Below are 13728 nucleotides of genomic sequence, written 5' to 3' on the forward strand. Positions count from 1 at the left end.
CCTCAGCAGAATTTTTCAGCCTCACAAATGGACTCTCAATTCTGCAACTCTCCAGTCCATCTTTGCTCAATGGGGTACTCCACAGATGGACTTGTTTGCGGCTCCTCACAATCACCAGTTGCCCCAGTTTTGCTCCAGACTTTACTCTCCTCTCTTTCTGGAAGCAGATGCTTTTCTGCTGGATTGGACAGGCCTGTTTCTGTATGCATTTCCTCCAATCCCTCTCCTGTTGAGAACTATGTTCAAACTCAAACGAGAGACGGCCACCATGATTCTCATTGCTCCTCGGTGGCCCAGGCAACATTGGTTCTCCCTTCTACTTGAGCTCAGTTCCAAGGAACTAATACTACTTCCAATATTTCCTACTCTGCTTACTCAGAATCAGGAATCCCTTCTACATCCCAACCTGCAATCACTACACCTGACAGCTTGGTTTCTCTCTGGCTGACTTCTTATGATGTACATCTTTCTCAGCCTATGCGACAAATCCTTGATGCCTCCAGAAAACCAGCCACTCGACAGTGTTACCAGCAAAAGTGGACTCTATTTTCTTTCTGGTGTCGTCTTCATCATCACGATTCAACTTCCTTGCCAGTAGACTTAGTGTTGGATTATCTACTTTCTCTCTCTGACTCTGGTTTCAAATATACATCTATCAGAGTCCACCTCAGTGCTATTACTGCTTTTCACATGCCAATAGAGGGAAAACCTCTTACTGCTCATCCCTTGGTCTCCAGATTCATGAAGGGGCTTTTCAATGTTAAACCACCCCTCAAGCCTCCACCTGTTGTCTGGGACCTTAATGTGGTACTTTCCAGTTTGATGAAGCCACCATTTGAACCAATGGCCACAGCTCATCTCAAGTTTCTCACATGGAAAGTGGTTTTTCTTATTGCTCTTACCCAGTGGTTCCCAAACCTGTCCTGGGGGACCCCCAGCCAGTCAGGTTTTCAAGATATCCCTAATGAATATGCATGAGAGAGATTTGCATACCTGTCACTTCCATTATATGCAAATCTCTCTCATGCATATTCATTAGGGATATCTTGAAAACCTGACTGGCTGGGGGTCCCCCAGGACAGGTTTGGGAACCACTGCTCTTACCTCTGCCAGGAGGGTCAGTTACAAGCATTGGTAGCAGATTCATCCTTCACTGTTTTCTATCATGACAAGGTAGTTCACCGCACACATCCAGAGTTTCTTCCGAAAGTTGTCTCAGAGTTTCATCTCAATCAGTCGATTGTTCTACCAGTGTTTTTTCCAAAGCCTTATTCTCACCCAGGGGAATCCGTTTTGCACACTTTGGACTGTAAACGAGCTTTTGCTTTTTACCTAGACCAATCAAAGCCACACCAAACTTCTCCTCAACTATTCATCTCATTTGATCCAAACAAGAACAAGCTAAGGCGTCCTGTTTCCAAGAGAACAATTTCCAACTAGCTGGCGGCCTACATCTCGTTCTGTTATGCTCAGACTGGACTGGCATTGGAGAGTCGTGTCACAGCCCACAAAATTCGAGCTATGGCAGCTTCTGTTGCTTTCCTCAGATCTACTCCTATTGAGGAAATCTGTAAAGCTGCCACCTGGTCTTCAGTTCATACATTCACTTCTCACTATTGTCTGGAGTCTTTCTCCAGATGGGATGGGCACTTCGGCCAATCTGTTTTACAGAATTTATTTTCCTAAAGGCCAACACTCCCACCATCCTATTTCTGTTAGCTTGGAGGTCACCCATGCATGAGAATATGCTGCCTGCTTATCTTGGGATAAATCACAGATACTTACCATAACAGGTGTTATCCAGGGACTGCAGGCAGATATTCTCACAACCCACCCACCTCCCCAGGTTGGCTTCTTAGCTGGCTTATCTTAACTCAGGGACCGTGCAACCATGTCGAGCGGGAAGGCACTCACGCATGTGCGGTTCGGGCTATTGCTAACTTTCTAAAGAATTAAAGTGGTGATGCACTTTTAAAGTGGTCCGTACAGGGGCTCCATCGGTGACGCTACCCATACGTGAGAATATCTGTTTGCTGTCCCTGGATAACAGTTCTTACGGTAAGTAACTATGCTTTCTGGATCCACAGCCTGAAGAAACTGATGGCAGATTTTTTTTGTATCAATAGGCTTACATCTTGCTCTGCAGCATTTTCGGGAACCCCTCTCTCTCTCAGGTTGTTGCATCAACCTCTATTCTCTCCATCCTCGATTTTGAGGAGCAAGTCTTCGCCAGCAATCTCCAATATGTTGCAGTGTTTTTGTAAATTAGTTTCCAAGTTTTATTAAAATTTTCTCTCCTGCACCAAGAGTCATAACCTTTTGTTGATTATGATTTATTCTTCAAAATCATTCAACTACTGGCCCATATCATCAGTTCTCTGATGGAGACCTATTTCCACCCTAAGTTTAACTTTCATAGTGGATAATGCAGACTGTATATTGGACACAGTCTACTCATTGAAACACTTTCCTCGCTTGGGTTTCAGTTCTCTATTATTTCATGGTTTTCTTCCTTTGCTTGTGTCCATACAGATCTGCTAGCTGATTGGCTGCCGTGAGTTCTCACAGTAGCCAATCAGCTAGCAGCTCTGTGCAGGCAGGAGCAAAGGAAGGTCGCTCCTACCGTGGTTCACCGCTGAACCACCAGAGATACTAAAGGTACACGGGGGAGGCAGGAGGGAGGTAAAACGTTTTTGAATAAGGAGGGATTCCTCCTGTCCTGGCCACCACTGGATCACCAGGTCTCATGGCAGGCACGGCAAAGGCCTGTAACAGGTTTAGGAGGGGGCGGGTGGGGGCTGACCCAAATATAAACCAAGACCTACATTTTTGGGCCATTTTTTGGCACAAAAATATTGGTTTATATTCAAATATATAAGGTATATATATTTTTGAGTTGCAGAGAAGCAAATAGCCAGCTAAAGTTAATTGAAAAACTGTTCGGCTAATTTTATCCAGATATTCAACATGAAATGGGCACAGGCTGAACACTACATCTAAAGTTAACTGGTCAAAGTTAACCTGCTATTTTGGTTAATTTGTGTTGACCTTTTTGTTTTTAAGCATCAATATTACTGTTCTTGCAGATTTATTGTTTTGTTTTGTTTGTAACCCATAATTTTTATCCTGTTCCTTTTTAGTTTTTCACCTCAGTTGAAACTGGCCCTGAGCCTCATATGCAACTACTGTTTTAAGCCCTTATTTCAAAACTCATCTATTTTCTCAATTTACCTACCCCAGTTATTGCAGCCACAAGCTTTGACCAAGACCGGGGCTTCTTCCAGAACTCTCTAATTGTGGGTCATAAATTTAGCCAGAAGGTGTCATCATTGCATGATGACTCTTTCCACATCATGTTCTCCTTTAATAAGCTGCCTAGTAATTCATATACCTGAGAGGAGGGGAGCTCCAATACTGAGTCCGAACAGCAACTGCATTAAGTAGCAGAAATGGAAAAGGATGGCAGCGTGTCCCCAGTGGGTTGCAGCTATGGAAGAGCAATCTCAACAAAATTGGTTTCTAGGTGTTAAAAGAAATTGTAGCCATTAAGGTGATCCCTCACCCCACTTTCTCTTTTATTTAAGCATGAAAGAGAGAGACCTATTTCTTATCAAAATGTTTTTCAAACATGTGATTTATCACTATAGGTTCATTAGTTTTTTCACTTGCTTTTTTATTCAAAGAGTACCTATTTTTCACTGCTTGGTTATTGATTTCATGACATTTTTTTTTTCCTAGGTTGCTATTAAGTAAAACAGATTATGAGGTTTGGATCATCTATACCAAGAGAGAAATCTGACATGGAATCATAGTTGATGGACAAGAAATTACAAATATTTTAATTAGTATATGATCCGATTTGAGATGCTACAGCCCAGCTTTCTTTCAGAAGGAATGATTTGGTTGGAGATTCATTATTTGGCTCCTTAGCTGTTTGTTTTCTTCAGCTTTGTTCTATGAGATTTTTCTAATTACCACATTAAAATGATAAAACAGTGTATTGATTAGCAAAGAAAGCTATGATTAAAGAATGACACAGGGACAAATTTTCCCCATCCCTGCAGGAACTCATTTTTCCATCCTCGCCAATTCTTTTCCTATCCCTGCCCCATTCCTGCAAACTCCATCATCTGCACAAGCCTCAAACACTTTAAAATAATAAGGTTTTGAGGTTTGTGCAGTTAAGGCAGAGCTTATAGGAATGGGGCCGGGACAGCGACAAAACTCACAGGAACGAGACTGGGAAATTGGGTTCCTGCGGGGACGGGGACAAATTTGTTCCTGTGTCGTTCTCTACCTCTGATAACAGGTTTGTTCTTCATGTCCAGGGCTGACCCTGGAGCAGATATGCACTGATTTTGCCCCACCCTAGTACAGGCCTACTCCAATCCACTTGTTGCACAGTATGAATTTTAGCATATTATGTCCCACTATATGAACTGTATAATCTTTAGAGACAGTTCTTTGTAACTCTTTTTTGTTCTCTGAGGACAAGCAGGCATAAAATTCTCATATGTGGGTGACATCATCCACTGACCCCCAGTATAGACACTACCAAGTGCTCTATCATTTAAAGTTGTTTAGGTAATGCTCACACTGCATGCATGCCGGTGCTTTCTGCCCGATGTTGGCTCACGGGACCATAAGTTCTTTGTTTTTTGTGGAGTTAAGAAGCTGTGTCTTCTATTTTTTCTTTAGCGCGTCAAACTTTTTCATTTTTTATACCTTCCCATCTTTATTTTTCATAGTTTTTGTCATAATTATTTCTTTTTATTATGTTCCAGTATTCATCCCAATTTCAGGTTAATTTTGTCAGCTTCTCATTTTTGGGTCTTTGGGCTACCTCGAGCCTCTTTTCTTATTCGGGAACATCAATTGTTTCTGGATACTTTTCATTCGAGTTCCCCGGACCATTGAACCCTGTAATTTAGCATTGGCCGTTTTTCCCTCCGTGTCAAAGATGGTACCGAGAAGCTTTTAAAAAAAATGCTCTTGATGTAATCAGACCTTCTCAGACCCTAACCCGCATTATTGCTGTGTCTGGGTCCTGGACGTCAGGACATTAGCTATACTCTCTGTATCTTGTTTTCAAAATATGTCACTCAAAGCCTAGAAACTTCATTTTGAAAAACTTTTCAGTACTGCGTCAGCATTGACATCAAGCATGATGAGGGACTTGGAACCTGACACTTAGCTTACTATACATCTGGCTTCAGCGCCAAGTGCATCGTTACTGCATTAAGTGCATCAGGTAGGACTCTACATCATTGATGCTTCAAGTACCAAAGGATGTAGCACAAAAGAGAGCTATAAAGCACAAACATTCTTCCCCTTCTAGGCATACCACTGTGTCCTCCCAGGCATCAACTTCGACACATAAGCATCAGTGCGCCAAGAAGCGCTCTCCTTTCATCCAGATGAAATCTCCTCAAAGATGTATCTCGACATCGAAGTCTCCTATGCCACACCAACCAGTAGAGCATTAAAGGCTTCCATGCCTGCCTCAGCCCAGCCTGAAGATACATTAGAGCATCGATTGAGGATGAGGTTACGCTGCACTGGCTGCCAATGGAGGCACAAATAATGTTCAAGTTCTCTTGCATATGCTTCAGGCTGGTTTGGGGACTAGCTCCTACCTAACTGCTACCTCACTTCGTACTATACAGCCCTATAAGACAAACCAGAAACTGCAATCTATTTGCATACCCAAGCATTACTGGCTGTAAATACAAAACCTTTCTGGATAGAACTTTTATGTACCAAGCAAACAAACAACAACACTGGCTAGACAACTACATTAATGGAGCTAGACTGACCTACGTCGCTTTTAGAAAAGTCATAAAAACTGCCTTATTTGACAGATTTATCACCTAAACAGTAACTACACCAAACACTAAATCCAATTCAAGTTTATTAGGATTTGATATACCGCTTATCAAGGTTATCTATTATTTCTAACATGTCTACTCCTGCGTATAAGTCTGAAATTCTTAATAAATTGTATATTGTAATTCGCTGCATTTTAAGATTCTGCATACTGTAATTCACTATCTGCATATTGTAACTCGCTGATTGTCCAGCTCTCTTCAATGTGAACCGCCTAGAAGTCACACAATTATGGCGGTATAGAAGAATAAAGTTATTATTATTATTTGAGTATCAGAGTCAGCACCAACCCATTTGACGCATGCGTCATTTGTGGAGCAATTATCTCCTGCCTCAGAACATCAACCTCGATGCTCGTTGAAGCACACTCCTTGACACAGCTAGTAGGAAGTACTTCGAGGAGTCTGATTCGGATATCTCCAACCATTCAGATGAAGACTTACCAGAGTACTCAGCAGAAGAATCCTACAGTATACTTTCTGACACATCCCCTCCTCCTCGACGCACATTTCCGCCAGAAAGTATATATTTTACTGGCTTTATAAGACTGAGGGGTCAGGCTCTGCTCATCAAGATAGAAAGAGAGGAGGACCCTCATTCTGAACTTTTCGAACTCCTTGATTTTGAGACACCACCAAATGAATGCATTAAAGTACCTCTACACAAAGTCATGAAAGATAACTTTATTTAAAAACTGGGAGTCTCCCCTATCAGTTCAGGTAGCTCCTAGAAAGATAGACATAATGTACAAAATTCAAACGTGTTCAAGATTTGACAGAACTCTGCTTCAACATCATTCATTAGTTGTAGAATCTGTCTTCAAGCGTTCATGCAGCTCACAATCTTACACTTTTGTTTCTCCAGGCAGAGAAGCCAGAACATTGGACTCTTGGCAAGTATATTTTCCATTCATCTATGGTCCTTAGCAGAATTATGAACTACCAATTTTACTTGTCCATTTAATTCAGATCTTTACTAAAACAATTTCTTCCCCCAGACAATTTAAAAAATCTCAACAACTACCTAAGAACTTGTTTAGCACTAGAAAGTTCATGTCTAGAGCAGCTTTTGATACCTTTGATGTTTCTTCTAGAACATACATATGCAGTAGCAATTGCAATGTGCTGGGCAGGAAAACAATGGCATGTGCGTGGTTTGGACAATACCTAAAGTTTTAAAGTGACTGTGCACTTGGCAGTATCCATACCACACACAAACCACCGCTTTCCTGCCCAGCGTCAGCTGGCGGGACCATCAGTTAATTAAAAACATCTAAGAAACCAACTAGGGGAGTTGGGTGGGTTATGAGAACACCTGCTACAGGTAAGTATCTTTACTGCCAAGATCTTGGCTCTGGAGAATGATAATGGATATATAAACATGAGCCTAGCTAAACCCAAGAGGGTTAGAGAAAGCGTTGGTGCTCAGGAAGTAAAAAGAGTCTGCAGAACTGCTTGTCCAAACTGACTGTTCTGGAATTTTGCTGTAAATAGTAGTGAGAAGAAGATGTTATGAATAGAGGACCAAGTAGCCTTTTTGCAGATGTCCTCAATAAAGGTGGAGCGGAAATGAGCTACCAAAGGAGCCATAGCTCAGTCATTGTGGGCTGTTACATAACCCTGAGGTATCAGTCTAGCCTGAGTATACAGTATACACTGCCTAAAGATTAAAGTTACAGTGCACCTGATAGTGTCCATACTGGAATTCTGTGGATGATGTCAACAGCAAAGAAAGAAGGAAGGGACTGCCTTTCTCTCCCATCTTTCTCCACCGAAACAGTCAGCCGCGTCATTGGTGGAAGCCCCACCCCTGATCTTCCGGGCCTCCACAAGCTCCCTTAAAGGGCTGTAGGACAGATTTTACAACACCACCAGGGATCCAGCAGAGAGAGAAGGAAGGGACTGCCTTTCTGTCCTTTCTCTCTTCACCGAAGCAGCCAGCTGCATTGTTGGTGGAAGCCCTACCCCTGATCTTCCAGGCATCCATGAGCTCCCTTAAAGGGTCACAGAACAGGCAAGCCTCTCCCAACAGTGGACCATGCCAAACGGTCTTCTGTGGGGACCGAGAGGACACTGTGGTCAAATCAGCTTAATGTAAGCTCTAACCAAATTGATACATGACTGTAAAAGTGTCCTTAACAAAAAAGAAAACTGCAGAGATGATGTACTTAAAATCAGGAATTTTATTAAGCGTCAATAAATGTTGTTTTACAAATAATGGTTCTTTATGAAACACCAGGACCCGACACGGTCCGTGTTTCAAAGAAACACTCCTTCCTCAGGGGTCCTATAGTGAGATATGTTGAAATAGTGTAAAATTAAACATAAAGTACACTTCTCCCTCCGTATTTGCTGTGATAGGGGATTAACAGAACCGCAAATACAGAAAAATCACAAATAACTTTTTCATGTTTTTTGCTGTTTTCTGTTAAAAACCATCGTGAATATGGTGAATCCACGAATAATATGGTGGGAGACCTGGCCTGTTCCTGTAGGAGTGTTTGTTCTGCTCTCTGAATTTTATTATTTTATTTGGTGTATTTTCATCCCTTTTTTGGGAATTCTGGTGCTTGGAGCATTTTTACAGCTCTACCTGCTTGAGAACACACATACTTTGTGGTCTGTAGCTGCTAGCCAGCCTTCATATTTTTCTCTGGAGCTCAGGGCCATCCCTGAAGTGTTTTCACCTCCTGTTAAGCAGGGGTCGAGCGCAGGCTCTTAGGCGCCCTTAGGAGACTCAGCGATGTCTCAGAGTGTGCTTGCTGCGTCTTCTTGCCTCCACCTGTCCCGGTGTGCATCCGTTGGTCCTCAGGGGTGGAAGCATAGGAGTCTGACTGGCAGCCCAAAGATCAGCTTTGCAGAAGCATTCCCAGCACTGAGGTAGTGAATTTTCTCATCCAACTGTGAAAGAGCTGAGGCAGGCTACAGCATAGATCTTCTGTCACATCACAGTGAGCACAAGCTGTCAGTCTGTGAGATGAATCTGGGGAGGTTAGAAAAGTAGTTTTGAGTGTTTCTGAATGTTCCCCTGTGTTTCCCCTCCTGAAAAATCCTAAAATCACCATTTTTGGAGTTTGGGAAGTATGAAAAATATTGTGATTTTGGCATGAATTTTTTGACGGTGGCCATCTTGGATTTTTAGCAATCATATTCTAAAACTCCCTGCTTCTCCAAAACTGCAAATTTTGCCTAGAAACGTGCTGGGATGTAGTCCTTAGGCTCTCCTCATGGATTTTTTTACCATGATTGTGCAAATTTAGTGCTTTTAGAGCATGCTTGTGCCACATGCTGCATGGCACAGTAAGGGGAGGCAGCAGCGTCCAGCTTAGCCTCTCCCATTCTGAAGCAGGTGACCAAACACTCAGCTAGCCCAGCAGGGTGGCCTTCTTTGCTTTTGGGGCTCGGCACGGCTGGTAGTTCGGTTTGCCCAGCTGTAGACCCTCCGCAGCCTAAGAAACGCAAATTTAAGTCATCTAAGGGTGACTCTACGCCCCAGGAGCTGGACACTTTTTCAAACTTTATGAAATTTTTGTGGTCTAAGTTTCAGAATAGGTGTTCTTCCCCTGAGCAGTCCCAATTCACCTCCGCGCACCGTTGGGCACATCCTCGCCTCAGCCTGCTGCTGTTTTGGCACTGCCTGACCTTGATCTGGGGGACCCTGATGCATATGTTTCACTTGCTGATCCCTTGTTTGCAGGTACAACACTTTCTGGAGCAGGAGATCAGGGGCTGTGTGCTAGATTTGTGGATCCCTCTGGAGTCTTGGATCCTGGGGATGATCCCACAGTCCTGCGCTTATTTAGGTTTGCGGCTCTGCTGGACCTTATTTCTGAGTCTTTGCAGGAGTTGAACTTAGTTACTCAGCCGGCTCTGTCCACTTCTTCCTCTTGGCTTTGTGTTGTGCACTCAGTCTACTACCTTTCCCTGGCATCCTGATATGAGCTTTCTTGTCTCAGAACAGTTTGACTCTCTGGAGGGCACTCTTAAAATTGCTAGAGCTGTGTCATGCTTATATCCTCTGGCACAGGCATGTCAGCAGCTTTTAGGTCAGCCCAGGGTGGATTCTTTGGTGGCACAGGTGAGTAAACGAACCTCTCTACCCAGTGAAGGTGGTATGGTGCTAAAAAATATGCAGGACCACCATGTGGATGTGGTCCTCAGGAAACTCTTTGATGCATCTGCTTTAGGCATCAAAGCTGCTTCGGTGACATATTTTGTTGCATGCACCTGTCTCTCTCGACTGTGCACACTAGAGAGAGCTGTCCCACGCTGTAATTTTATGGCAAGGGTCAGCAGCTTTGGTTCAGCCCAGGGTGGAGTTTTGGTAGTGCAGGTGGCATACTGCACCTTCCCCCCCCCCCCTCCCTCCCAATGTGGGTAACACAGCTGCCTTAGGCATTAAAGTTGCTTTGGTGACATTTTGTGTCACTCGCGCTGTCACACTCAAAAGCGCACTCTGGAAAGTGAGGCAGTGGTTCCCTCTTTTCAGTTTTGTTTTCCCAGGCACGGTTTATATGCCGGATGCATAGCATGCCCTTATGCGAGTTTGACTCGAGTCTCAGAGTAATCTATCTCTGCCCACAGCAGGTTACTGTTTCCACTTTCAAGGCTCATTTGGCTGGGCTGCCTTTTTCAGGAGCTGTGATTATTTGGCAGAGGCTTGCATGACTTCAAGAATTGTAGATTGGATCGTCATCCTACGACTTGGCCTGATAACAGACCTGATCCTCCTGGGGTTCTGGTCGTTCTGATTTCTTGGCACCCAGCACTTCCAGCTGTGTGCAAGTGCCAATTTTTAGGTGTTTTCTCAGGGCTACTAATGCTGGTATACTGGCTAAAGACATCCTAGCCTCCTGATGCACAGGCACAATGGTACCAGATCCACGGATGCCCGTGGATTGGGGGCCATCTCATTTCATTTCTGCCTGTCTGGATGCACATTGGTCAACATCTGAAAGATTGATTAGTGGGCTCTGCTCAGATCGCCCAGACAAAGCGTTCAGGATTCAAATTATGGTCCCCATATCGCCTGACCTCTCTGGCTCAGGCAGACACTCCATATATTTTCTCATGCTAAATAAAGGCTCTGCAGAGTGGAGGCCTCTTCTGGATCGTTGGCACATGATTGCAGCTCTCAAAATTCCATGATTTCAAATGGAGACAGTGTGTTCAGTCATTTCAGCAGTGACTCCAGGGCAGTTTCTTGCCTCTGGATCTTACAGAGACGTGCTTGCACATCCCCATTTTTCCGATCCACCGCTAAGTTTTGTAGGATAAGGTTGGAACGGTAATTTCAGTTCTCAGCCCTGCCCTTTATACTGGCTTTAGCGCCCCAGACCTAAGGTGATGGTAGTGATAGCAGCTTACCTGTGGAAGAAGGGTCTGCAGTGCTTAAATTAGAAAGGTTGTAACCTTGCTCAGTGTGATTCTTTGGTGAGTACTTTTCAATCTTTTATCTGACGACTGTCAGTTCAGAAAGATTTCGGAAAATGGGTTGATGGTGAACTACTCCACATGACTAAATGGTTGTCACTTTGTAAAGATCTATAAACTGAGAATGTTTACTGAATATTCCATAGTTGTTTTTTATAAGGGAAATCTATTCCACTGTGCTGTTGTCCTAGATATGTGTGGGTCAATAGCAGTTAGCTGACTGTCACTGGCTAAATAAATCCCAGATATTCAGTACTGAGTCATGTCTGGCCACTAGCACTGAATATCCAAACCTAATTTTCACTTTGTTGGCCATTGGGATTTATGCAGGTCTCAGCCGATATTCAGCCAAGGCGTGCATAAGACAGCAGTGCAGACACTAGCTGAATATTGGCTGGGACCCACATACATTTTTTTAAAAAGACAGGTTTGATGCCCTGAAGAAAATAGTTTCCTCCCTAGGTCCCCATGCCTAATCGGAATTGTCCCTGGTGGTTTGAGGAGCAACTGAGAAGCAGTGATGCCCACTTGATCCTGCCCTACACTGTCTGTCTCCTCTTGAAAATGGCTGCTGCATATGGAGCCGTTTGCACAGAGGGTGCGCGAGTGTCCTAATATTGAGGGTATTGTTAGTGGAGGACAAGAACAGAAAATACTTCTTTTTGCGGATGATATTCTTCTTACGCTTCGAAATCCAGGGGAATCCCTTCAGGGGATAGTTACAGCTTTAGCTGAGTATGGCCGGGTCTCTGGACTTAAAGTTAATATGGTTAAATCGTAGATTCTTAATCTCACAATTAGGGGACAGGACTGTTTGGATTTGCAAAACCGTTTTCCCTTTCGGTGGACAACTTCTTCATTGAAGTATTTGGGTATACATCTTACGGTCAATTTGTCTTCTTTATATGATGCCAATTATCCTCGCTTATTGCAACAGGTGAGGGAGGGTTTAGATCGGTGGGAAAAACTTTCTGTATCTTGGCTGGGAAGGGTTCATGTAATCAAAATGATGGTTTTGCCTCGTTTTCTTTACTTTTTTACAGCGTTGCCAATTTTTCTTCCACGGGCATTTTTTGACCATTTGCATCGTATGATTTTTTCTTATATTTGGAAAAGGAGACCTCCACGGGTCCGTCGTCAAATGCTGTTTCAGTCCTGGGATAGGGGAGGTATGGCGGTTCCCAATTTTTATTATTATTTTTTGACTGCTCAGTTGCGGTATTTATTGGCCTGGCAGCAAGAGCCTCATAGGACTTGGGTACAACTGGATGCTTGGTTTTTGGATGATATTCCCTTATGCTCTGTACCGTGGTATGCTTTGGGTAAACTTCGGGTCATGGTTCGGAAGGCTAACCCGGTAGTAGGGGTTATTTTGCGTGTGTGGATGTTGTTTTGGGAGAAGTTGTTCCCCGGAAGGGTGTATTTTTCTCAAGCCCCTGTACGGATCGCAGAGGGGTTCCTGCCAGGACATTCTGACTCTCGTTTTAAGTTATGGGAAGCCGGGGGGTTGATTACTTTGGGACAGTTTGTGGTGGATAGGGCCTTGATTCCGACATCCCAAATGCAGGAGGAATATGGTTTACAGGGAGCGGATTTGTTACAATATAACCAGGTTGTTGATTTTCTCAGACAATGAGCTTTACCAGATCTTCTTTTGGACTCTGATGCCTGGAATAAAGTGTGGGTGGCTTCGAGTGGGAGAGGTTGTATTTCTAGATTGTATGGGTTACTTCTTTCGCATGATGTTCCCCCGGAGCACTATTTTGCTTATTGGGAAGGTCTTTTGGGTCGTACTTTTACTGCAGTACAGTGGAAGCGTATTCTCCATGCTCTCCTTAAATCTTCTATTGCTAGCAATATGGTGGAAAATGGTTATAAAATGCTATATCGGTGGTATTACACACCTGAAAGATTACATAGGATTAATCCTGCTCTCCCTGATGTTTGTTGGCGTGGCTGTGGGGCCTCTGGAACATTTGAACATATTTGGTGGGCTTGTCCAAAGGTGGGTCCCTTTTGGGATATGGTGTTTTCTGTTATATCGGACATTTGTGGGGTGCTTATGGTTAAAGATCTGGGGTGCGCATTGTTAAATTTGATTTTCCTTTATTATTGCCTCTCTGGTCACTGCAGCACGGTTGGCTTTGGCGGCTGCTTGGCGTCAAGATAATATACCGTCTAAATTGCAGGTGGTTACTAAAATGGATTATGTTTATCGTATGTCCCAGTTGACCGCTGTGCGTCAGCACACGTTGGGTATGTTCATGCTTCGGTGGAAACCATATCTTGACTGGAAGACTAGATGGGATGGTTGAACTTTTATCTTATATGTTTTTTTTCTTTGCTACCCCATGTTCTGCTTTGTTTTCCTTGGGCTTATTTCTACTGCTGGTTCTGTATGCTTTTCGGG

The 13728-nt window shown here is 43.6% G+C and overlaps 1 protein-coding gene across 7 annotated transcripts in view; it reads left to right on the plus strand.

Annotated features, from left to right (window-relative positions):
• PARG (poly(ADP-ribose) glycohydrolase) overlaps positions 1–13728 on the plus strand; it is a 268960-nt gene that overhangs the window by 238434 nt on the left and 16798 nt on the right. The window contains exon 17 of one of the 7 annotated variants that reach the window (XM_033942317.1): positions 3739–4046. The exons of the other annotated variants lie outside the window; for them this stretch is intronic. Within the exon in view, the coding sequence (XP_033798208.1) occupies positions 3739–3749 (11 nt within the window). The 3' untranslated portion in view covers positions 3750–4046. Of the gene's footprint in view, positions 1–3738; positions 4047–13728 lie in introns of those variants that run through there. 7 annotated transcript variants of the gene reach the window in all.

Source organism: Geotrypetes seraphini, chromosome 4 (genome assembly GCF_902459505.1).
Source record: "Geotrypetes seraphini chromosome 4, aGeoSer1.1, whole genome shotgun sequence".
Classification (NCBI taxonomy): Eukaryota; Metazoa; Chordata; class Amphibia; order Gymnophiona; family Dermophiidae; genus Geotrypetes; species Geotrypetes seraphini.